Here is a 24003-nt window from a genome sequence, read left to right on the forward strand (position 1 = left end):
ATAAAACACACTGTGAAGCTGATCATCAGGCTAGAATGCAAAGAGGAGAAGGCAAATGCATTTCTTCAGTCTTTTGATACTGATAAACTGATGACATTCCTTCCAGCCTCCATTTTTACCTACGGAATCCAGGAATCTTTTAATATCAAACTATTGTAAGCACAAGTTTTATGTCCATCTTGGGATTTTCTGGGATTTCTTTTGTGTTACATCTCTTCTTAAAGTGAAGGGACAAAAAGTCTGTTTTAGCCTTCATCAAGGTGACAGCCAATATTTCTGCTTTTTTTCACTAAGAGAAAGAATTTGGCTCTTGCAGTTGCTGTTTTAGAAACTGTGAGCTCTCATAAGGCTGGGAGGCAGCAATCATTACTGTGATTGTTGAACAGCAAAAATTTCTGTATTTCCTTAGGACTGCCTTAAAGCAAAAGCCAAATGAGAGTTTTTTTTCTTCTTGTTCTGAAACTTATTCAGCCATTCTCAGAATTTTTTTTGCAAAAAGGTGATGCAAAGATTATCCTATTTTACACCCATACACACTGCAATCTTTGGTTTTACTTCAAATTTGCACTTTAATTCTCTCTTCTGCAATAAAGTCACTCTACTTTTTAGCTTCTTTGAACAATGGATAAATTCTAACCATGTTAATTTATGTAGCCTTATTAACCAGTTACTTGTTGACCTTGAAACTGTAAGCATCTTCTGAGAACTGGAATCTTCTCCAAGTAACTTCATTTAGCAAAGCAAGGTCTTAAGAGCAGCTAAGACCTGGTTTTTTTTTGTTTGTTTGTTTGTTTTTTCAGGCCAGGATTTCCAATGCAGAATGAATTCACTACTGTCTTATGTTTCTTTCAAGAAACCTCATACCTTAATTTCTTATATGTACATACATAGAACCAAATGTGTTTAAGTGTTTAAATTCCTGTTCCTAGTGCTTAGTACAACTCAGCCCAGTAGTAAACAAGCTGGATTTGGTGGATCTGAAGTTCTAACTGTTATCAAAAGCAAAATGGTATCTACTTTTTGTAAACATCTGTCCCTGACATTGTCAATTGCTGATACTACACCACTGTCACCTTTCTATTAATTTCTATTCCTCTTGCAAAAACACAGGTTCAGGAAAGCACTCTCCAACTTATATGTGTTCATTTCTGGTTTTCTACTAGTTTTAGCAGTTGTTCAATCCTACATGCCCATGCCAGACTGAGTGCTCGGTATACTTAGTTTTAAATGTAACATCTCTGAAATCAGAGATATTCTTTTTATCATTAGTTATCCTATGGTTAAGCATGAATACTGAATGACAGAAGAAAATCACAATAATCTCAGATTTGTTGAGATAGTAAAGGATTCTGTCCTTAAACATGTTATATCGGCTGTAACTCGTATTCCTGTAAAAGTGATGGTGTTTGGGAAGAAACGTTAAGTAACCTTAGCTAATCACAAACAGGGGTAGGAAAGAATTTGAGAAAGCAGATAATTGCAGATTAGAAACAGCCTACTGCAGGAAAGGAGACCCCATGGAGATTTCCATTATTATTATTCAAAAATAGCCTCAAATACTCTTGAGCAGTTGCTTACCCATATATCATGCAGATTATATGAATGAAAACGTGGAAAACTGTCTTTGAATGCTGAACTACATATTTGCCTCCTATGAAGCCAATCCAGAAACAGTAAGGACAGACACAGCAGGAACTAAATGCACAAAGTTTAAGAAATTCATTTTGCCCTGTCTCCTGGTAAATTGTTGTTTATCTATACACATGTATATTGAGATCTTTCTTATTCTTTTAGTAACCTTACCAGTATATTTCTCTATCTGTTGTTGCTACATATGCACTTAATCACATCTCTTCCTTTCTTTTATATGTTTTAAAATGAACCTTTCAGACTCACCTCATCTTTAGAGCAAAACTGATATATTAAGATCTGGTAGGGGATCTCACAGGAGTTCCCTGAGTATCAGAATCACAGTCATTCTGTTCTACCTGCCTGATATAAATATCTTTGGTAATTAACCACTGGAAAGATTGCAGATGTGCCACACTTAGTAAAGAAAGAAAAAGAAAAATTCCAAGGGTGCGGGGGGAGGTGGTACCGGGGGAAGCTGTTTATGAGTTGTTCATCAGCTCACTCAAATTGCCTTTCATTGCTACACAATCTGGCAGTTTGCACAGGGCCATCAGAGATGGCAGCATATGTGACTGCCTGCTTTTGAAATAAATAATGGGATTTCCTTGCTTCCGAACACAACCCATTTGTTACTTGATACATCTACAGCAAAGCAGAAGACATTTTCACTTGTTTCAGATGAGAAGCAGAAATTTTCCCACCTATGGTGCCCTACTTCATTATAAAAATCCTTTGCATCACTTAGAATTAAAAAAGAATGGGTAGAAGGATCTCCTATGGAGAATGGATACATCTTTGCAGAAGCCACAATAACAGTGTTCCTTTAAAATAGAAAAAGGATGAAGATTAATTCTCTTCTATTCATAAAATGAAAGTGAATTATGAGAAGAATCTAAGCTTTACTTGTACCACCTAAAGAAGTTTAGGATAGCGAAGCTGTCTGGAAGCAGAATGAAGGGAAGGAAAATACCTGAAAATTGTTCTTTTCAGCTCATTCAGATTCAGGGGGAAAGGGCATTCTTGGTAATGTATTTTATTGCTTCAGGTTTTTTGTGTGTTTTTTCTTTAACTTAAATCATCATTTTTCTAGTGTTTGTCTTTGAAACAGCTAGTCCAGTAGGCTGGACTAGCTAGAAAGCTCAACACTCTTAGCATTTTCTTATTCTCTGTACAGGGATTTTCCATTTGATTAAAAATTAATGAGCTTCAAAGATATTCCAGACACATAACCTTCCTTACAACTACAGTAATAATCAATTAATCCTGCTTTGCTGATGATAAAGCTGGATGTCATTTGAAGAGTAGCTGATGATCTTTCCACTGGCCTTGTGAAGACTCTGCTCTAAACCCTTAATTTTACCTTATCATAAGGAAGCTACCATCATACTTTTTTGGCAGTGCAACTTGCTGCCTTGTCTGATCCACCTCACTGACGTTTGGTCCCCCACCTACTGACAAATGCTACTGTCTTGGAACAAAGCTGCCTAATATGCTGAGAAAAATAAAAATGTGAAAGTTAACTGCCACAGCCAGCATTGCCAGTGCTTCATACATGCAATTCATGTACTCATCAACAGCAACAAAAATACAGGTAACAATCTGTATGCTACTTCTACTGCCAGTCCTGCTTCTACTGTTATTCCCTCAGCTGCTGCTGTTGTCTGAGACACTGACTGAGGCTTTTGGCCACCAAATCACTGCCATATATGTCTATAATGACTGTAGAAGTAACTTCTACATGACTACAAAACACAGTGTATCTCCAGTTCATTCTATGCAACTGAAAAAAAAGAACAGTTAAAAGGGCAAGATGTTTTATCAAGTAGCAATAATAAATCAGTTTTGAAGCCAAGAACTACCAGTAGGTCTCATAGTGAGCTAGACATTCATATGGTGCAAAGCTGCTTAGTAGAATAACACTGTTTGAGAATACAGCCACATAGCATTATGCTTGTCTGAAACTCTGCCAAAATAATAGGTCAGTTACCAATTTTGTACTCTGTTGAATTATTCACATGCATACAATATGCACTGATCAGTGGCCATCTTATATCTGAAGAGTCTTTGAATAGCAATGAACGAATTTCATGATGACAGTTCATCCCACATCTCAGAACTGTAACAAGAAAGGTAAAATAATCTGAAATTAAAAAAAAAAATAAATAATAAAATAAAATAAATTAAACAATAGAGAACATGGGAGAGATAGAATTAATACAGGATTTGGCACAAATACATCAGGTTTCATTCTCACAATCTATCATTTTTAAGCCAGTGCACTGTTGTTGAAGGGGTGAAAATGTATTCTTTAATTTATATTAATAACACAGTAATAGCAAGTGTGAAATCTTGACTTGTGAACTCTGATTTAGCCCTTGCAGTTTAAAATGTTAACACTCAACATCCCTGTACTGCCCCAAGCAGAAGTTATTGCCCCAAACTTGGATGACAGAAGAAAATAGATACCTACTCCTCAGCTCACAATGTTAAGCATTAAATAAAGCCTTTGTGATGGCTGATAAATTGAAACATCTGGTTGTTAAATTAAGATAAATGAAGAGATGGAGGTACTATGATCTTCAGCTGCTCCAGCTAAAACCATTAAGAGCTGGTGAGTCACAGCCCTTAGGCAGAGGTATGTTCTGTTAGTCAGAGCATTGTTCTAATCTCCTTAACAACTGCATTATCCACCAGGCAAACAAAGGATCAGAAGAACAGTCCCTGCCTCAAAACACTTACCATCTAGGAATCAGTCAGAAGAAAACAGAGTCATCCAGTCAGATGGATACAGATAAATGGGAGCTTAGCTGAGTTGCATGAAAATAGCTCTTACATAAATTATATAAATAGAAGATCAGGTTGACTGGATGTCAAACATAAGCCTAAGCTGTGTCAGGTGTGAAAAGGAGAAAAAGGATTGCATATCTCATGCTGAAATATTTACAAAGAATGATAATTTTCCTTCTGTCTATGTTCTAATAACCCTCTTTGTATATGTTTTTCTTGGTATGACAGTGCTGATGAAGATGAGAGAGTAATATTAAGTATCATCCCACTTAAGTTTTTTTCCTGATAGGTGAAAGGATGAACAGGATGCAAAAAGCACAGGAGGAAAAGATCAGTTCTGTTTTTCTTCAAATAAAATTCTTGTTGCAACTTTAAGGTGTCTTTCAGAAATGGCTCTGTTAACAGTTTAATTATAATGTGGCATATATCAAATATACACACAATTTTATATATTACAAAAACTCTGAGCAATTTGGGCTGGAGCCATGTTTAGTTACAACAGCAGAAGCCTGTTACTAACAAAAGAGTCAATTCAAGAAGATTTTTTGTTAACAGCCTAAGTTCCCACCTTGATTCAGGATGGACCATAATTATATGCAAGTAAATGGATGAGGATGGGTTACCACAGGACAATCACAAAAAAAACTACATTTGCTTTGGAATCGGACATTTTCTACAGATACATAGAAATGTACTGGTTTAAATATTTTTCTGTCACACATTATGAAAAGGTCTAAGACATTTTGTATCCATGGTTTTCAGGGATAGAATGAGAGAGAAAGGTGCCCAGTGCTGATAAGAGCAATCATAAAGCAGTTACCAGTGGTTTTCAAACAATATCAATTAACCAATTTAGGGCCTGCATTTATTTGAGCATGTGCCACTCTCCTTCAGCTTTTAAGTGTTGCAGTGGGCACTGGATATTTGACTGCTTCTCACACTATTTTTATTTAAGTAACTAACACTGGTGTTTCACAGACTATTTGCAAAAACCTCTCTCAGAAACCCTTTTCCACAAAGTACTTTCTCACTGAAATAAATAGAAACAGCTGAAGTCAATGCATTACTTATAGATTTGAAGAGATTAAATGTAAAGAAAAAAACCTGAACAACCCAACTCAGAAACAAAAAACAACTTTAAAACTTTGCAGGCTCAAACACCAGCCAAAGGGAGGAAGAGAATTAGGATACCTGCTACAAATGGCTGATGTCTGAACATTTGTGACTGAGAGGCCTAGGCAGGCAGAATGTTATTCTTCTAAGAAAAGGAAGTCAGTCAGGGAAATTTGAGTATCAAGACAAAAAAAGCTTCCACAGTATAGTAAATATATAGTGATGGAAGTAGCCATAGTTGTACAGCTACTAAACAATTCAGAGACATCAAGAGCTCACTATATACTTGGCTGAACACATGACATTTGAGGTAGCTGCACACACACAAAAAAGTTTTAAGCTGCCAGAAGGAGGAACATGCTTCTGGGTATATCTGAAGCTGTGTGCCTTATGTTCAAAAAATGTTTTGACTCTGACATGCTTTACACCATATATTACCTGCAGAGACAGTTCATCTACACTTAATTTCACTGAATGGGTATCTAACTTACTGCTACTTTGCCACTCTAAGCTTGTTTATGAGAATATCACATGAAAATGCTAGAAAGATGAAAATTTCAGAATCTGAATTTTTGATGGGATAGTCTGTCCAGATAGCTAGACTTACTTTCAGACCGAAATAGCCTAAATAATTTTCTGAGAAACATAAACACTTGAAGAAAGCTTAGGATCACTGCTACAGAAATGAATGACACTCATGAGTCTACGCAAAACTGTATCACGATTTCCTAATCATGTTAGTATGCAAAATATTATTTAGTCCTGAACTACTTACTCACACAATTTAAACAAAGCTGCATATGAAAACAGAAGAAAATACACTCATGAGAAAGAAGTTGTGACTTACAGGATAAAGGATATAGGAAGGAGCAAAAATTACACTAGAGGTGGACTAAGCCAACTACACTATCCAGTTCATCATCCTGAAACACTGTACTGAAACTCAACAGTGATTTTTTATTATTTTAATCAGAACAGTGTGAAATCTATAAATGCTGATGTATTTCTCATTTCAGTTATATGTTTAGGGATTTAAAGCAGTAGTTTTCTTCCAAAATGCAAAAAAAAACCCTAGAATTTCAGAACTTCTGGCATGTAAGATAAATTCATTTGCCCTGTATGGTGACAGTAATGAGCCATTGATACAGTTTTAGGCTGACCACTGTACAGCCAATGGAGAATTGGAAGCGTAAGCAAATGTGTCTGTGCGAGGAGGCTTGAATATGATACTTACTTGCTCGTCTTTTGTCATTCAGTTCCCCAAAATCAAACACAGGTGGTTAAACCTTAAAAGACACATGAGGAATAATTCCCCCAAGGAAAGAAAGGAGGATTTTATGTTGGTGGAAGGGAAATTTTCTTCCCGAGTGTAGGTATATATTCTAGCAGTACAGGAGATCTACAGGTAACTGTGGTTTCTGCAATTCAGAGGAATTAAAAAAAAAAAAAAAGAGCAATTGGCAAACCAGAAAGGAAGAATCTATTTATTTAAAACCTATGTGAGACATAATCAAATAAAACTTCAAATAAAGTAAACTGTACTTGATTTCACCTATATTTATGGATGCAAAACTGTAAATGTGTTCCAAAAAGTCTTATGGTTCGTTAATATTCCCAGTGAAAACAAAGCTGGTATTTCACAAATTTTTGCTTACTTTACATGGAAATAATGCAAAATTATGATCTCATGTGGTTTCAAGTGGCACTGACAAGAAGGCTATTTCAAACCTAATACTATAAAGCAAAACCAAGTGTTGCAAAACATCAAACCAGGCACGTAAAGATGGAAAATATCAGCACGAATTCCTGATAAATGAGACTTCCAAGGTTTCAACACACCTGTGATTTCAGAAACCAGTAGTACAACAAAATTAACTCATATATCCCCCATATACACACAGGGGTATTTTGGCATCATGTAATACACGCAGAGGATCTAGGATGGACTTCTGTGTGACTGGCTGTATTTTTCCTGTCCTGGTCAGCACAAAACGGGGACTCTCCTCAAGCTTTAGTCTTCCCTTTTAGTCAGTGGCTTATTAGCTGAAGGAAACACAAGGATACACTCACTAAACCTATATGTTTATTAAAACTTTAAAGCAGTGCTGCTGAATTCACAGATTCATTCTGTTATTTATATGACAATATGCTACTCATTGAAAGCGTAACTGTAAGAATCCAGTTTTCAGACTCTCTGATGGTTATTGAAGCTCAGAGTGCAGGAGGCTATTATATCCCAAAGACCTTCCAAACCACAGCAAGCACAAGGAATGCCAAATTTGCTGAACTTCAACTCATGCATATGCAAACTACTTGAGACTCAAAGTGGTTAACTATGTATGGTACTCTTACAAATAGGGGATGCTAAAACTGTAGGGCCTGAGACAGCTACTTAGTTTACAAATCAGTGCTTTGTCCAGTTGTGACAAATAAATGGGCAAAATTGTGAAACCGGCATTTGCTTTTCTCTGTCTGATTTCCAAAATCCCATGTATTTTTACGCAATTTTTTTCTGATCAATATCTTAATGAAAGCAAAGGATATAGCTACTCAGGCATGCAGTGAGTAACTAGTTTTTGATCAGTCAGGGTTTACTAACAATTTGCAACTTCTGCTGGCTTTATTTTATACTTAGATGCTCTATAATTAATCTCGTTAACAGAACAAAATTGATGTTTAGCTATTTGATCCATAGATTATGAGCCATGAAATATGGTTCAGCATTTTTGACAGATTAGTTTATTATTTTAAACACTAAGATCAAAATTATTTATCACTCTGTTTTTTCTCTGTTTGCCTAGCATTTAAATAAGCCATATATTGGAATAAATCACAGTTTCAAAGAGTTTAATGGCATGAACTACTCTTTCATGCTGTTACACAGAAACTTATTTCATGATCACATGACTTTGGCAATACAGCATTTGTGTACAGGAGAAGACTAAGGATTTCATGGATATTTTCTCTTTTGGATGTATGTCAGGGGCAGGAAACAAAGGACAACATATGAACATTTACATCTGTCGGGAAGAATTTAACTGGATCCCTGTGGCCGATAGGTCAAAATGTGAGAATCTCTGATCCACACATCAAGTAGAGTTTCACTAATAACATAGAAAGAATATAAGCATACATACTGCTGTTCTTCTTCCAGGTCGCAGTCTTTGAGGGTAACAAAATTGTAGTCCAGTTTTTCCCAGTGTTCTTGATCTGAAATAAAATTTATTTTACCTTTCATTATGCTAATTATAAAATAATGTTAGAAACTACAGGGAAATGAGTAATTGATTTAGCAAATTCACAGCCAGATTGACCATTTCTTACTTATATTACCATGCTCACAGTTCCAGTAATACTACTTATGTACTGATCAGAATTGTACACGAAAAAATAAGCTGCATGAAAACTCTGAATTTGGATACTCTGTATTTTTGAGACCTTTGTATTTGGATCTTGATCTGTACTTTGCCTCTGACTTAAGTCTAGAAATAATGAAAGTAAATCTCTGATTTAAACACCCTATAACTTTTAGATTTGCAGTCAAAATGGAAATTTCTGACTATTTATGCTTGCTTATCCTTTATTGAGATGGAAAGCAAAATAATAGAGTATGAGTAAATGTGTCAGAATAGAAAAAGGAAAAAAATCTAAAAAGGCTGTTTTCAGTTTTGCTATGTCATTATTCTATATTTGCAGCTTTCACCCTCCCAAAATCTAAATAAATACTTGGGTTCATGAGAGAAAAAAATACAGCTCTTTTACACATCTCCAGAAAACAAACAAACAAACAAACAAAATGCTTTAGCACTTTAGCATGCATACTAAGCTAAATCTTTTGCAAGATAAAGAAAAACCAACTTGCTGTTTACAGAAAAATATTGATGTAAAACATGTGATATGAATTGGAGGGAGGTTGTGATTTATACAGAGACTGAACATTAGAAATAAAAATTTTGTCATTTGTTTGCAATATATGACCACTACAGAGTTTTTGTATGGAAAAAAAAAACGAGTCAACAATCAGAGAATGCTTTGCCTGCAAATATTATGGTACTACTATTCCCACTGTGAAATAATTTTAAGTCAAAAGTATTTTATGTCATACTATTTCTCTTCCACACATTACAACTTTCTACTTCTCAAATTATAATGCCATTAATTGTTAGAAGAGCTCTTTTAAAAATATTCATGAGACTCTTCTGAGTATTTATGCTTATTTGCATTGTACATATTTTGTGCAGAGGAAATGTATCTCCAAAGACCTCTTTAGAATTGTCTTGAGCACTGTATTTCTCTAGTTCAATCAAAAAAAAACATTCAAATAGAATAAAATGTGTGAAAATAATTCAATACATCACAACATGATCTAACATTAACAAAGGTTCTAACTAAGTTCTGCTAACCTATTTAAGGAAATAAAAGCCTTTATAAAAATCTATCAAATGACAAGTTTTACACCTTAGAGAAAAGAGAGAACAAAACCACGCTGCAATAAAATCACAACCAGAAATTGAACTCGACCATTGGGCGCAAGCTTGTAAATTCTACCTGTATGAGAACAACCCACGTAAAGAAGGAAATTTGCCTGTGTGTTTTCTTCTTTCTAATACAGAAAAAGTGTTTTGAGAAGCCCAGCAAACTACTGCAGTGTGGTACAGGTAGGCTAGCATTATCAGATGGGCAGGAGAAAAGCAGACTTCCCACTCCTGTCTATGTCCAGCAGGAACTAAGCTCAGAGTTCCCTTGGACTTCTTCAAAAATCTTAGTAATCTCTTTGAGACACATTTCCATTTAAAAGTTAATATTCATTTAGAAATGCAGTTCACACATGGATAGTTGAAATATCACTGTTACTCAGAAGCCCTTGTGTATGTGACAGAGGACTAAGAGTCTTTTATGGCAAATATTACATATGCAACATCTCACATCATGTATTTCCAAAAAGAAGCAGTGTTCAGATATTCAGGATTTAGTTTAATTCCTGCTTTTGAAGAGAAAAATTGCTGAAGAGAGGAACATAAAGACTTCTGGCTACACTTACAAACAGAGCAGATACAGAGAAATGTTTTACTGATAAACATCTGAAAACTTTTTTAAAAATGAGCATTTGCCTTGAGTTCTTTTTGCTTTCATTGTGTATACTCTTAATGAGAAGATAAATGTGATTTTGGGGGCTGCGATGAAATCCAGCATTCAGTTTAATATTAAATTCGTTACAAAAATAGCTTATACACGATAACTAGATTTTTTTAAAAATAACCAGTTATTGAAAGTCCAGCATTATTACGGACTGGTTATAACGCCAGTATTTGTTATAGAATTGATGCCTGCAACCATCAATAACATTCATCTTTTTGAAGTATACAACACAGATATAAAATCTGTTAATCATTCATAAACCTGCTATAATTTGAACTTTTATTTATAGCATAACCAAATTAAATTTATGATTTTCAGCTCAAGTAACGTTTCAAATTCTGAATGTAATCCTTTATTATATAGGGAGTTATCAAGCACTGAGACTTGGTATGTAAGACATCTAAATACTCATGTCCTTAGTGTGAAAACCTTTCTGTTTAATTAGTCTAGTTATGAATGTTTTTATTCTGATAACACACTTAAAATATAAAGTCATCATTTTAAAAAATAATGACATGTATCATTGTTTTCATAGCTTTTTAAAAAGAAAAAAAAAATCTTAAAAATAAATACTCCAAATCTTTTAGCATTGTTTCACCATTGTAAATAGCACAGCCATTTGCCAATATCTTCTCTGTTTTACAAGAAAATATTCTTTAACTAGCCACTAGATGACTTTTTTGTTAGCAGTCAATGATATGATGCTGGAAATTACTTTGTAAAGAACACTCTGAGGTTGAAGATGTTTGGGTTTGTTTCTCTTGGTATATGGTTTCACTGGATAATGTTGTTTAAAAAGACAGACAAGAAACAAAAGCAAAGCGAAACAAAAAACCTCCCCGGGACTGAAATACTTTGTATGTGTTGTTATTTGCAGTGCATGCCAAGACATTCATGGGCACCAGAGCCAACCTGGCAAGCTAATTAAATATATAAATGTATGTGTTTAAAACAGCCTTATAAGGAGCATTGGAAATCTGCAAGATGAGCGAATATCTTATAACTTCTTCCGCAGGTGCGAGGATAGCTACAAGCCATGGACTTTCTGTCCTGCTTCTTGTTTGTGGCTTTGTGAAGGGTGCTTTGCTTTAATCTAAAAGTGCTGACTTTTTCCAATATCACTTTCTCTTCTTAAAGCAAAGAGCAAATCGCCTGTAAAATCCACGGAGCGGACAGCAAAGTTGACCCTAACCTCCAACCACCACTCTGCACCCAATGTACTCTAAATCTCTACACAAGGAGCACCTTCTTCAGGAAGTACAAATAAAAATACTAAATAAATAAAATAAATAAATATAATAAAGAAGAGGATACCACATGTTTTCTTGATATATCTTATTTTCTTTGGCGTATCACTGATCTTTCATTTGAAGAGAACTGGTGTGATGTAATCAAATGTTTTGTAACAGCAAGACCTAGTTTCCTTTTCTTTCGGCAAGGAGAAGCCTCATCTTTTACTTCTCAGGGGTTGGCCTGCGAGTCATCAGTATTACAGAATTAACCATGGATGACATTCGGTTTCCTACGCTGAAAGAACCGTTCCAGCCTGGAAGCAAACAGAGGCCAAATAATGAAACAAAACATAGTGATTTAATATTGATCCAAATAAAACACTCCACAAACTTTATCAAAAAGCCTTTTTTTTTTTTTTTTTTTTTTTCATGAGGAATAGAGAGGAGAAAAGAAATTCTACAAGGCAGCTAAGCAGAGTAGAGGATGTCGTTTCTGGAAAACAGATGAGGATATTTTTATTTTTTTCTTCTAATTATTCTTTTCCTCCATGGGTTTTTCCCCTCTTAATTTTTGTTTATTTCTTATTCAATGGTGGCAGTTACTGATTTAGGCCAACCCCTGATGATTACATGGAGGTTTATATATATATATACACCTTTTCTTTTGTGTGTGTGTGCGTTCTATTTTTAGTGTGTTTTCTCTAATTTTGCAACTCCTGTATATGCAAAACTAACTTAAATTCTGTAAATTGCTTACAGTCTGTGTGATATAACTTCAGAGTAGACATACTTTGGTCCTCATGCAAGCCGGTTTTTAATATTATCTATATGTCGTGCCACCAATAGACATCTTATTTCCTTTTTTGACAAAACATCATTTTTTAGTTTGTAATTCAGTACTGTGTGGATTTTGTAATACATACCTTCACTTCCACTGATTTAACCCCTTTCAGCCCTCTGTTTACTCTGTAAATGCACATTAAAATTTGTTATAGTCTCTAGACAATGAATTATTTTAGTTTTGTGTATGTTGTGTTCAAGTTCAGATGCTGAAAGCTCTTTTAATTCCTGATGTTTATAGAGAATGAAGTTATTTGATCATTAGAGTGTAAAATGCAGGTTTGCAGTCAAATACTGCATGTAAAGGAAGGTTAGAAGGGGAAAACAGACAAATAAAACAGAACACATCTCAAATGATATTATTTTGGTAAAGAGTTTTAGAAAAATGAGTTTATTACACTGATAAAATATATTCAGATCACAGCTCCTTCTACATGACCAAAGAAGCATCTTTCTCTGCTTTTTCTGTAAGTGGATTGTCATTACTCATTGATGTTCTTAATTAAAATACTTTAAGCCTGTGAATAGAATGTAAGAATTTTGCTGTTGAATGAAGTAATACGCAGTACATGAATTACATTCATTAATGCAGGAAGGAAAAATTGCTATCATTTGCAGCTGCAATCAGGAAGGTTTTTTTCTTGTTCCACTCCTTCCACTGATGATGAACAATCCACACCCTTTCATTTATCAGCACAATCACATGTACCACATGCTTATTATGAACTATTTACAGCAGCATTAAGTAACTGCAGTGTGGTCAGCTGTGTCATTTCTCCTCTTTTTGTAAGTAATGTAGAAGGAAGTTTATAAACTATGTTTAATATCTCACCAGTCCATGGCCTACAGGTCTAACATTTTATTTCAAAATGCCCGTAAGTCTAAAGTTAATTCATTAATTTTGGAGGAGAAAGAACAAATAGTAGCATAGAATCAAACTGTAACACACCAATGCTTTGGAAGAGGATAGCATATTAGTGCAAATCTTATTTCCCTTAACCAAGTATTCTGTACTGTAAACTTGACTGAAAAGAGTCAGTCTTTCTTTGATTTTAGAAAATGTTTAGCAGTAATAAAGAGAGTAAAAGTTTGGTCTAATACAGGAATCTAAATCAGGAATAACTGTCAGGAGAAAATGGGAAAAAGTTATTTTATATCAACATAAAATTAATGATCCACTAGGCATATTGTGTATTGAAAAGGTTTTGTTCCATAGTAGTAACAGTTTATCAGACTACTGACAAAGTAAATAAAAACAGTTGCCGTTAAAGTGTTCTGAATCAAAACCAATATCGTGGATCAAAGGGGAAGCAAATGAAAAATGTGCTGAAGCTTTTTTGAAGTCTCATTTTCTGAATACACCTATGGTACCAAACTTTCAGAGCTCTGGAGGAAATGCTACATTTTCCCTGTGAAATAGATACCTATGACTGGATGCTGTGAGAATCTCTGAAGTGGAGTTCGGAACCCTCAGTTTCCATTGATCTAAATCAGAACCAAATGCTTAACATCATATGTGTTTCGTATGCTTACTGTATACATATATCTTGTATGAATATTCTGTGTATGCACATAGTCATATAGACAACCTGCAGTGACATATGTCATTTTTCAGAAGCAGTTTAGCCTCACATTGTTAAATTTAGCCTCTGATTACTATGTTAAATTGATACCGTGTTTCACTTTCTGCTGTTAGCTGCTTAGATATAAATCATCATGTACTAGAAAGTAAGATTAAAGAACCAGTTGAAATTAAAAGTAGGATTCTACACCACTTGGACTAGTGTGACAGAACAACTCAGAAGACATTACTAAGGAAAGTGCTGTATTATGATCTGTGATCATTCTTCAACAGCTTCAGCAAAGAATGGAAAAGATAAATCTGTAGGACTTTTGAAAAGCCTTTAAATCTTGCATGAGTTGCTAAGGGGATACAGCAGTTATGCTCCTTCCTCCCTCCCCAAGATAATAAAACCAAATTTTTCAGATGAGGCTGGGCTGGTCCAGGCCTTCTGGTTGCAAATGTAGACCCCATCTTTACAGTTTCTGCCAAGCTGTGTGAATGCAGCAACGACTTCTAACAAGAGTGAGTATTATATTTCTAAATTCCATGCTATGTCCTAACAGCAGTTCTTCATATCAGGAATCTACTTGAAGCTCCAACAAATTCTCAAAATTGAAGTTAAGCTGGAGTAGCCCCCTTTTTTTCCTAAGAATAACATTATCAATAGTATGTGATACAGGAATGGAACTACTGCCTTTTTCTGTGCTGGCCCAAATCTAGTTTAGATTTTAACACTAATAGAGAAAAACTGGCATAATTATGTCCTTATATCTTCCATTGAGTTACATATCTAAAAGGGCAACTTACATCCATCAGTGGCAAAATCTCTCAAAAGCCAACCATCTTAACATTTCTACAAAAATAGTTCAGTTTTGAGGTCGTTGTTTTCATGACTTGTTCTTCTCACTTGGTGTACCCAAGGCCTCATTGCATATGTGACTTTCTTCAGATTTTTCCAACAATTTTTGGTTTTAATGGAAGTGTAAACATGGGTGGGTATTAAACACCTTTGTATTTCAAGGTATATGCCATCCAAATACAGCTCACACACTTTGAAATGTTATGTCTTGTGAAGCTAAAAGGAACATATTCCAACTCAAATGCCAATGGCATATCTGTAGCACTTTTGTACTACTATCATGGATTACTACTGCTACTGAGCCTGTTCCTTTTCAGTGATTACCAGTGTTCTTCTTATCCCTGGAACTTTGTGAATGCAAGTTGATGCATAACACATTTGAACTTTCTTAACTGCATTTTGTAGATTATTCAAAGAAATTTGTGGAGCAGGAGTGGTGCTCAGACCATAGATTTAAAAAAGTTTGGCAGACTAAATTAAGATTGACTGTTCCTCAGGACTCTTGTTAAGAAAGATACTAGAAAATTTTAATGGTAAACATTGAATCTAACAAGAATTACTGTTATCTCTCTTTCATTCTCAATATTGAATATTTATATTACAGCACTACCTGAAGGCAAAGATCAGAAGTAGGTACAAACATATGAGGCATCAGAGCAAAAGCAATAGAACTGCTTAGAGGATCATACCTATGTGTGTAATTCAGTGCTGTTGTGATTTAGGATGAGAACGCACCCTAGAAACAGGTTTTCTCAAATTCATTTTTTAAAGTATTTTTGCTTAATCCAAATGAAATGTGGAATCTGTGGCCACTGCAAAGGTCTGAATGCTTGCCTAATATTTTTCAGTGTTAAACATTTAACTTCTAATGATGTCTACAGTGATATCATCGTTTAATTCACCATTAAAAAAAAAAAGTCTTCACTGCTGCCAATCTTCAACTCCTTCCTCAAAAAAGGAAGAGAAAACAATTCAAATCTTTGTTATTTGCATGATGGGAGAACATTTTTCTATGACATTACTATCAGTAAATGTCAAATGCTGTTTACAGAGCTAAAAGCATTAAGAACCAAGAATGGGATCAACATGCTTTGCAATATAATTTTTAAAGGTTAATGTTCCATGATTAGCTTAGCTAAACAATGCTAAGCACAGAGTAAATTGCTTAATGCAAGTCATCATTAATGGCTTCAATCTTTTGGACTGAGCTTCCTAAATATTGATTTATTTGATTCCACAGTCATAAAGTTTGCACATACATTCACATAGTTAAAAGATTATACATTGTTTTCCTGGTGCTCTTCATTTAAACGGTACAGGAAGACAATAACAAAGAAGAAAGTTAAATTTCTCTGTAATAATGAATTACAATGTATTGGTAAAGTTACTTGCAAAGAAAGAGAAACGTTCTTTCTTGAGAGTCAAGCGTAATTGCAATCATTTTATCCTTTTTGTGTTATTCTTCTATTCTCCCTTTTTTTTTTTCCTTGCCAGTGCTTCAATATGAAAAATGAGACAATACTGTATTTCTTAATAATCACTTCTTACAAGGTGACAGGAGACAAAATAATGTCATCTTTGTCATGAAAGAAGTTGGGGGAAAAAAGGAATCTTTTCATTTAGAAACAATATAAATGTTTACATGTCTTATCACCTCAAAATATCTCTGTTTGTAGGTTTATGGGGAAGAAGCAACAGAGAAAGTGATTTGTGTTTCAGCTTGACTTCCCAGCTCCTAGTGTGTTTTCAATTAATCATCATCTTACAGCTAAAGAGAGGATTCTTCTGTAAGTTTCACAAATACAGTAATTTTCCCTGTAACTACTAGTGACAGGTTGATTTGAGTTTTGAAATGATAAATACTTACATCTCAGAATATTTTTTCCATACATTTATAATCATTATGAGGAATGGCAACAATTAAATCCATGAACAAGTCTGGAAGAATATCACAAACCAGTAATATCTCAAAAGTTTCAAAATATGGCAAACACTTTAATTAAAAAAAAAAGGTTTCTGGTAGGATTTTCTTTTAAAGTTTTATTGTAACCCATTCTTATCTGTAGATCTATAAATACTCTAGATTTGAATTCCAATTGTATTGTACTGCTAGTATGGAGGGCCTTCAGGTGGGAGCAAATGGAATTTTCACTTATTGAAGTGTTCCTTTACATCAACATTACAGCACAGAAAGAGGCCTTATGTGTCCATGAGACTATTTATAGTGACAGCTCATAAGGAAGCCAAAACATACATGATAGACTATGAATTCTTTTCCTCTTTTTATATACCATGAACTTGAAAAATGAGACACTGAGTATGACAATTAGCTGGTTAAAATAAACTATTTAATTTAAATACTTGAAGAGGCAAAGTTTCAAACATTCTTTATGTAAAAGACTTATATAACTATGACCTTTTAAATTACATGCAGTTTAGATTTTAAGCAAAGTTATATATATTATATATTAAATACTTCTATATAAAGTTGAGAAGGAAGGAGATGATGACTTCTTTTGTTACTTCTGATAGAACACTCTGTTAATTGCTGTGGATTTCTTTGAATATCAGTTGACTTAACAAACACTTCAAATGATTGGCAATTATACTTCTTAAAAACCAGGTTCCAAATTTTATCATCTGCACTACACTTCAGTTTTTGGATTTTAACTAACACTGGTTCAGGTTTCAAAATGTTACTTATTCACCATAACAGAAAAGGACGAATTCATGCTTTATAAAAAATAAATGTCAACTTATTTACTAAATCACCTGAATGCCTTTTATTTGGTGAATTAGACGTGACATGTATTACTTTTGCCCATAAGTGGCATCTCCTCAATGGGGCTAAATACTGACAAAAAAAAGACGTAGGAATGTGGATGCTAGTTATTTCACCTACTGATTGGATTCCTGTGTAAGAGACAGAAAACAGAAGGCATGATTCTTTCTGTTTCCCTACAACAGCCAACAATGAAGGATCTTTATAGGGACTACCAAACCAAATTACTGCTGTAAAAAAGTGATGTTGATAGTTCAGCTCTGAAATAAGGTGAAACACTCAATGAAATTAAATGCAATTTCTCTAGCAAAATGCAAAGGTTTCCTCCCAAAACTGTGACTCTTTCAACTGATCTGAAAGAAGGTCTTGTAACTAGGGGAGGGGTCTGTCTACCTTTTGCATCTGCATGATGGCAACCCGAAAGAGACCGTCAGCTGCGTCCGCTCCACCATCATTGCCCTACACTTGATTATCAGTGATGAGGACACTCAGGAGATGAAAATATATTACACAAAAAATAATTTTCTAAACTTAAAAAAAGGAAAATTTTCTGCTATATTTAGCTTTATAGCAGAAAAATCTTATTACACTTTTTAGATAATTTTCTCTTAAAAATTAAGGCAATGTTTATTATTTTCATAAGAATTGTAGATTTTTTAAAAATAGTTCTTATCACTGAAGATATCATAAAAGGCTTAAAAAGTGACCCAATAACCAATATGTGCCAAGAGCTACTTGCATTAATGGAAAAACAAACAAAACCAAATTAAAAAAAAAAAAAAAAAAAAAATTGAACAAAACACCACCACCACACACACACACTCTCAAAAACCAACCAAACAAAAACAAACAAACAAAAAAACAAAACAACACAACAACAACAACAAACACACCAAACTTTCTTGCCTGGAGTTCGTTCTAATTAGGTATGTGAAACACCCAGGAAAAAGAGGCAGCCAGAAGAAAACCATTGGAGTGATTCTGATTTTTGTATTTCGCTTTTCCAGTATACTTCTTGGACCCAGCAAGGAAACAAATTCTGAAAGTATATATTATGTACATGCAGCAGCAGAAATAATGTATGTAAAACTGCTGACAATCCTGTGCAAAGCACAGGACGTACTGAATTTACACATCGGCACTGTACACACCTTCAGGATATCTGTCATTGTCTGGATTCTAGAAATGCTGAATGTCTGATGTGTATTGGAGATCTCAGATATAAGCTGCTCCCATCACTGAATGGGATTTGTCTAACAATAAAAGTTGTTCCCTTTCTAAGGCTCCTAAGCCATAGGACAAATAAAATATAGAATACTGAAAAATAAAGAATGTTGGACAAAATTCCTCACTTTCTGTGTTGGTGATTGACACTAATATGGAAGTACAAGAAAACTTCTCTCCTCAGCAATAACCTCCAAAGATAGAGAATACTGGTTCATCTGAAGTTTACAGCCCAGCTTTATTGTTTTCACTTATGAAAGGTATGTCAACATTTAAATAAAATATAAGCAAATATAGAGGAAAAAAAAATGCACATTGAGCCAAAATCCTCATTCAAAACAATATGAAACATAAATTATCAAGTATAACTAATATTAAAACAAAGTCTTATTGGAGACATTAAAGAGTCACGGTTTTATCATCATGAGCTTTAAGAAGATGTTTGGGAATTTATGCTCTATTATTTGTTTCAAAAAATAACAACCTTAAAGCTGCTTGTAATTTTTTAAGTTAAATGATATTTAGTATGGTTAACTATAAAGTTAAACAATATAGGTATCTGAAACATTTGCCAGGAAGAGGTACACAGAAGACATAGAATTACAGAGACAGACCTGCTAATGGTAACACAGCTCTTTTTCTCAACAAATGAATGAAGCAGATGGATGGTTTGTGTTTTCTTCACACTTTTCCTACTGATCAGTAGTTGCCAGCAGTAATATCAATGTCTACCCTGGAAATACAGACATGCAGAGATTTTTTATTTTTAATTAGCCACTTTTCCTTCTTCATCAGACTAGGCTTTTGGTAGTCCTCAGAAATATGTAGCACATAAAAAAACACAGGCAGTTTTACAGAAGTATGTGGGCCTTCAGATATTTTCACTGTACAAATAAAATTATGCTAAACATTTCCTTAGGAAAAGAAAGACATGTTATTCTTTAAGATGAGTTTGTTATACGCAAGTCATATTTGAAACAGTGTTCAGAAATATTTGCCGTCACATTTACTGCAATGGAAGCTCTACTTGAAACATTCCCATTGCAAAATTCTAAAATATCTCATTTGTCTTCATTTTATCATGCATTTCTGGATTGTATTCTGTATTCTGCTTCAGCAATTTAAGCTACTAAGCCATACAATGTTGTGGAAGTGGATGAGAAACACTTGTTTCATCACTCTGAGTTGCTAGCTGTGGTGTGGTAACAAACAGGTGGAGTGGCAGAAATGTTTTAGAACTGTCATGCAGAAAAATAACCCAAACATCTTGGGGAATTTAAGATGAATGTCATTTAGTAAGCTGGCACAAGATCTGCTAATGAACCAGCATACAAAGCACCTAGTGCAGGTTAAGCTATGCTAATGGAAGAACACAACGCTGGGGAGGCAGGATGAATATGCCACCAACTCTTGAGCACTAAATACTGAACTAGGTGGACACTATTACATGCTGCAGAAATGAACAGTGCAGAGATTTCAGTGTTTTTTCTGAGTGAGAGCAAGCATAGGACCATCACCCTGGCTAAGACTGTAAAGCTGTAGTATTTTCTTTTAAACTTGTCCAACAATAAAGACTTGTTTCAAGATTTTCAAGTTTTTTACACTATAACTCCTATACCCTAAGAGATATATTTTGAAGATAACTGTGAAAAACAAGATCTTTTTTCATAGCCTTTTCTGCAGTACTTTTCAAGTTCTAAAATGAAGACTTTGATGACTTATGAACTTAAAATAATTAAAAGCATTTACTGCCAGCAATTCTTAGTGGGAAGAAAGGTAGATGTGATGGTTACTTCAGTATATCACAGTGGAGCATTAACATTGGCAGTTTAAGGCATTGTAACTGAGACTTTATTTTTAAATTCATATGATGTTGTAATGAAGTTGATTGATAGTACTATTTTGCTCTGGTTGGAAATACAAGCAAATCATTGTCACATGCCAAGAAAACATAAAAGTGTCGACTCAACCAAAGAAATTGGGCCATACTGCTAACTACGCAGTACCCTATCTAAGAGAAACATACATTGTATAGACTTTTAAATTGATTTCTCTCCTCACTACACAGCACATATTTTAGCAGAAATGAGCAATCCAGCCTTAATCCTAATGCAGCTACAACGATCTTCCCACTGGTTCACTTGAACATGAGAGAACAGGCCATGTAGAAAAATGGAGGAATGTAGAAATTAATAAAGATTAAACACATGTAGATTGGCAGAAAAATTATCATCACTACCAGCTCCTGTCTTGCTTGAAGATCTATCATATCCCAAGCTGCTAATTCTTTTCCTCCCTCGCCTCCTTCATTTTCTGTTTTCTTCTCATGCATTTATTGTAAAGGAATGTATAAATATGATGTGCTCGATTATTAATCATGTAGCATTCAAGCTTGGCAAGTAGCTTCCTAAATAAAAATGCAGAGACTTAGAATCAATCCCACTGTGGGAATGTTACCTAAAAATAGATGGTTCCTGTATCAGCCACATCCTTTCGACTTTTATCACTGAAGTACCAGGCTGGAATTCTAAGTATTCACAAACTGTAAGATATACTCACTTTAAAAAAATTAAATAATTGAATGACTGAAGGTAGCTCAGCCCAAACTCAGGTGCTTTCCTCTGCTGCATTGGTACAAAGAACCTACTGTCTGTTGGAACTGCATGTAAAGTCATACAGTAATAGTAATTGTTCACCCAGATTACAGAGGATTGATATTAAGAACAAAATAAAGCAAAGCTTTAAATCATAGTCTACTTCCACTTCTGGCCGGCTTGAAGAGTCCTGATTAGAATTTACTAGAACACTCTTTCTGCATTGTGAAAGGTCAGGTTTAAAATGTCACCAACATAGCATTCAATGAAACTAAGAACAAACAAGCTCAATTTACTTTTGAACACAGAGGCCAATTCTGAGCGAGGAAGGAAAAGAGAACTGGGAGAACTGGAATCACTGTTAGTAGTGAGGGCAAAGTAGGACAGTATACTCCTAGGTTATACTTTTTTCCAAAACTCTCTTTAATAAAGAGTATCTTCTTATTACATAAGGAGACACTCTTTCACTTGGTCTAAGACTGGGTGTAAATGACAAGGTTTTCTGTAGTTTGAGGCCTACAGCAGTGGCCTCTGTGGAAAGAGGTTGGGGACTGCCCTATGCTGAGCACAGCCAGTTCCAGCCAGCTCTGCAATAGATATACTGCTAGACAATGCTGAACCCATCTGCCACATATATGGTGCTTCTGGGATAAAAAATCTTTAAGAAAGATCAGACAATACTGGGTACAAAAATGAGGAGGGAACAAAAGAGTACATAACAACAAAGGGAACACCAAGGTCAGAGGAGAAGGAGGTGCTCCATGGAAGAATAAGTACACCTGTGAAAAGAATGCAGCCCATGGGAAGCCCACAGCAGAGCAGAGCTAAAAAGTGAGAAGCAAGGAGCAGCAGAGGGAAACCACTATTTATTGACCGTAACTTCCCCCAATAACAATCTTGTATGGTGCATTGCCTCACTGAAGGGACTGAGTGTAATTTATGGCAATAACAAATAGAAAGGACAGGATTTTGGAGTGAAGTTGAACATGGAAAAAAGGGAAGGAAAGGTGTGTAAATGTTTGGTTTATTGTTCTTTTCTTTCCAGTACCAAGATCACTAATTACATATTTATTTTGATTGTCAATAAATTAATTTACCCCAAATCAAGTCTTTTTTTCCCACAATGGTAATTAGCAAGTGTCCTTCCTGCTTCCACCTTGATTCAGAAGTTTTCTTCTTCCTGTTCTTCTTCTTCTTCCCCTGTCCAACTGAGGAAAGGATGTTAGAGAACAGCTGAGTGGGAGTTTGGTTTACAGCTTGGACCAACCCATCACAGCTCTCCTTGTTGTTCAGGAAAAGAGGAGTAAAAAACGAACAGGAAAAAAAAAAAAAAAAAAAGACAGTCTTCTCATGTATTCTAGGTTGTAGAATGCATGAGATAATGTGTGACTGACTTATCTTTAATTTCAACAAAACCTTTCTGGTTGTGTCTAAGTCTTTTGGGAAATGTTCCTGAGTGCAGCATGGGATTTCAGGACCAAGAAGCAAACCAATGTTTATCCAGAAATTCTTGCCATATACTGGGTTGACTACCATGAAGGAGATAGTGTTGCCCTGATCACTGCCTGTCAGTGACTGCTGATAAGGATGATGGTTCTTTCCAGTTTCCTTATATGCATTACTTTCCTTCAGGGTGATTTGTTGTTGGGTCCTCTGAGTGTTTATTTATTCATGCATTTCTTTTTCATTGCAGTTCTTTATGTTTCTTGTGGGAAAAGGAAAAGGAAAAGGAAAAGGAAAAGGAAAAGGAAAAGGAAAAGGAAAAGGAAAAGGAAAAGGAAAAGGAAAAGGAAAAGGAAAAGGAAAAGGAAAAGGAAAAGGAAAAGGAAAAGGGAAGACACACTTTTGACGTGTCTCTTGACTAGAAATATTTGTCCCCAGGTGAAAATGAGTAAAGCTGTTTAGCATGGGGAGCTGGGGTGAGAAGACAGACAGGCAGTGTCAGGTCAGAGAAGTTAAGATTATTTTTCCTTAGAATGCTGTCTTTCAAAAATGAGACAGTAGCAACACTAAAGCTGCCTAGAAGCATCTGAAGAACCAAGATTTGGACATCAGGGACCTCTAAAGCCAGCCAGAGGAGAGAGCTTTTTGTCAATGAGGGAACCTCGTCAATATAAAACAATCCTTTCATTAGTCGTTATGAGAAAAAGAAAGATCTGAGGAAGAAAATGATATTTCGAGTCTATCAAATAATATAACGACCACATTAAATAGTTAATAAAAACTCAAAATATCAC

At 34.9% G+C, this 24003-nt stretch overlaps 1 protein-coding gene across 6 annotated transcripts in view; it reads left to right on the top strand.

The window, feature by feature from the left end:
* Nucleotides 1–24003, top strand: part of VSTM2A (V-set and transmembrane domain containing 2A) — a 47913-nt gene that overhangs the window by 11862 nt on the left and 12048 nt on the right. The window contains exon 5 of one of the 6 annotated variants that reach the window (XM_005507516.3): nucleotides 11687–12342. The exons of 1 other annotated variant lie outside the window; for it this stretch is intronic. In XM_005507516.3, the coding sequence (XP_005507573.1) occupies nucleotides 11687–11763 (77 nt within the window). In that variant the 3' untranslated portion in view covers nucleotides 11764–12342. Of the gene's footprint in view, nucleotides 1–4708; nucleotides 4995–8515; nucleotides 9503–11548; nucleotides 12343–24003 lie in introns of those variants that run through there. 4 more of the 6 variants (XM_005507515.3, XM_021294543.2, XM_021294541.2 and 1 more) reach the window with 4 other exon arrangements.

The sequence above is a fragment of the Columba livia genome, chromosome 2, assembly GCF_036013475.1.
Source record: "Columba livia isolate bColLiv1 breed racing homer chromosome 2, bColLiv1.pat.W.v2, whole genome shotgun sequence".
NCBI lineage: Eukaryota > Metazoa > Chordata > Aves > Columbiformes > Columbidae > Columba > Columba livia.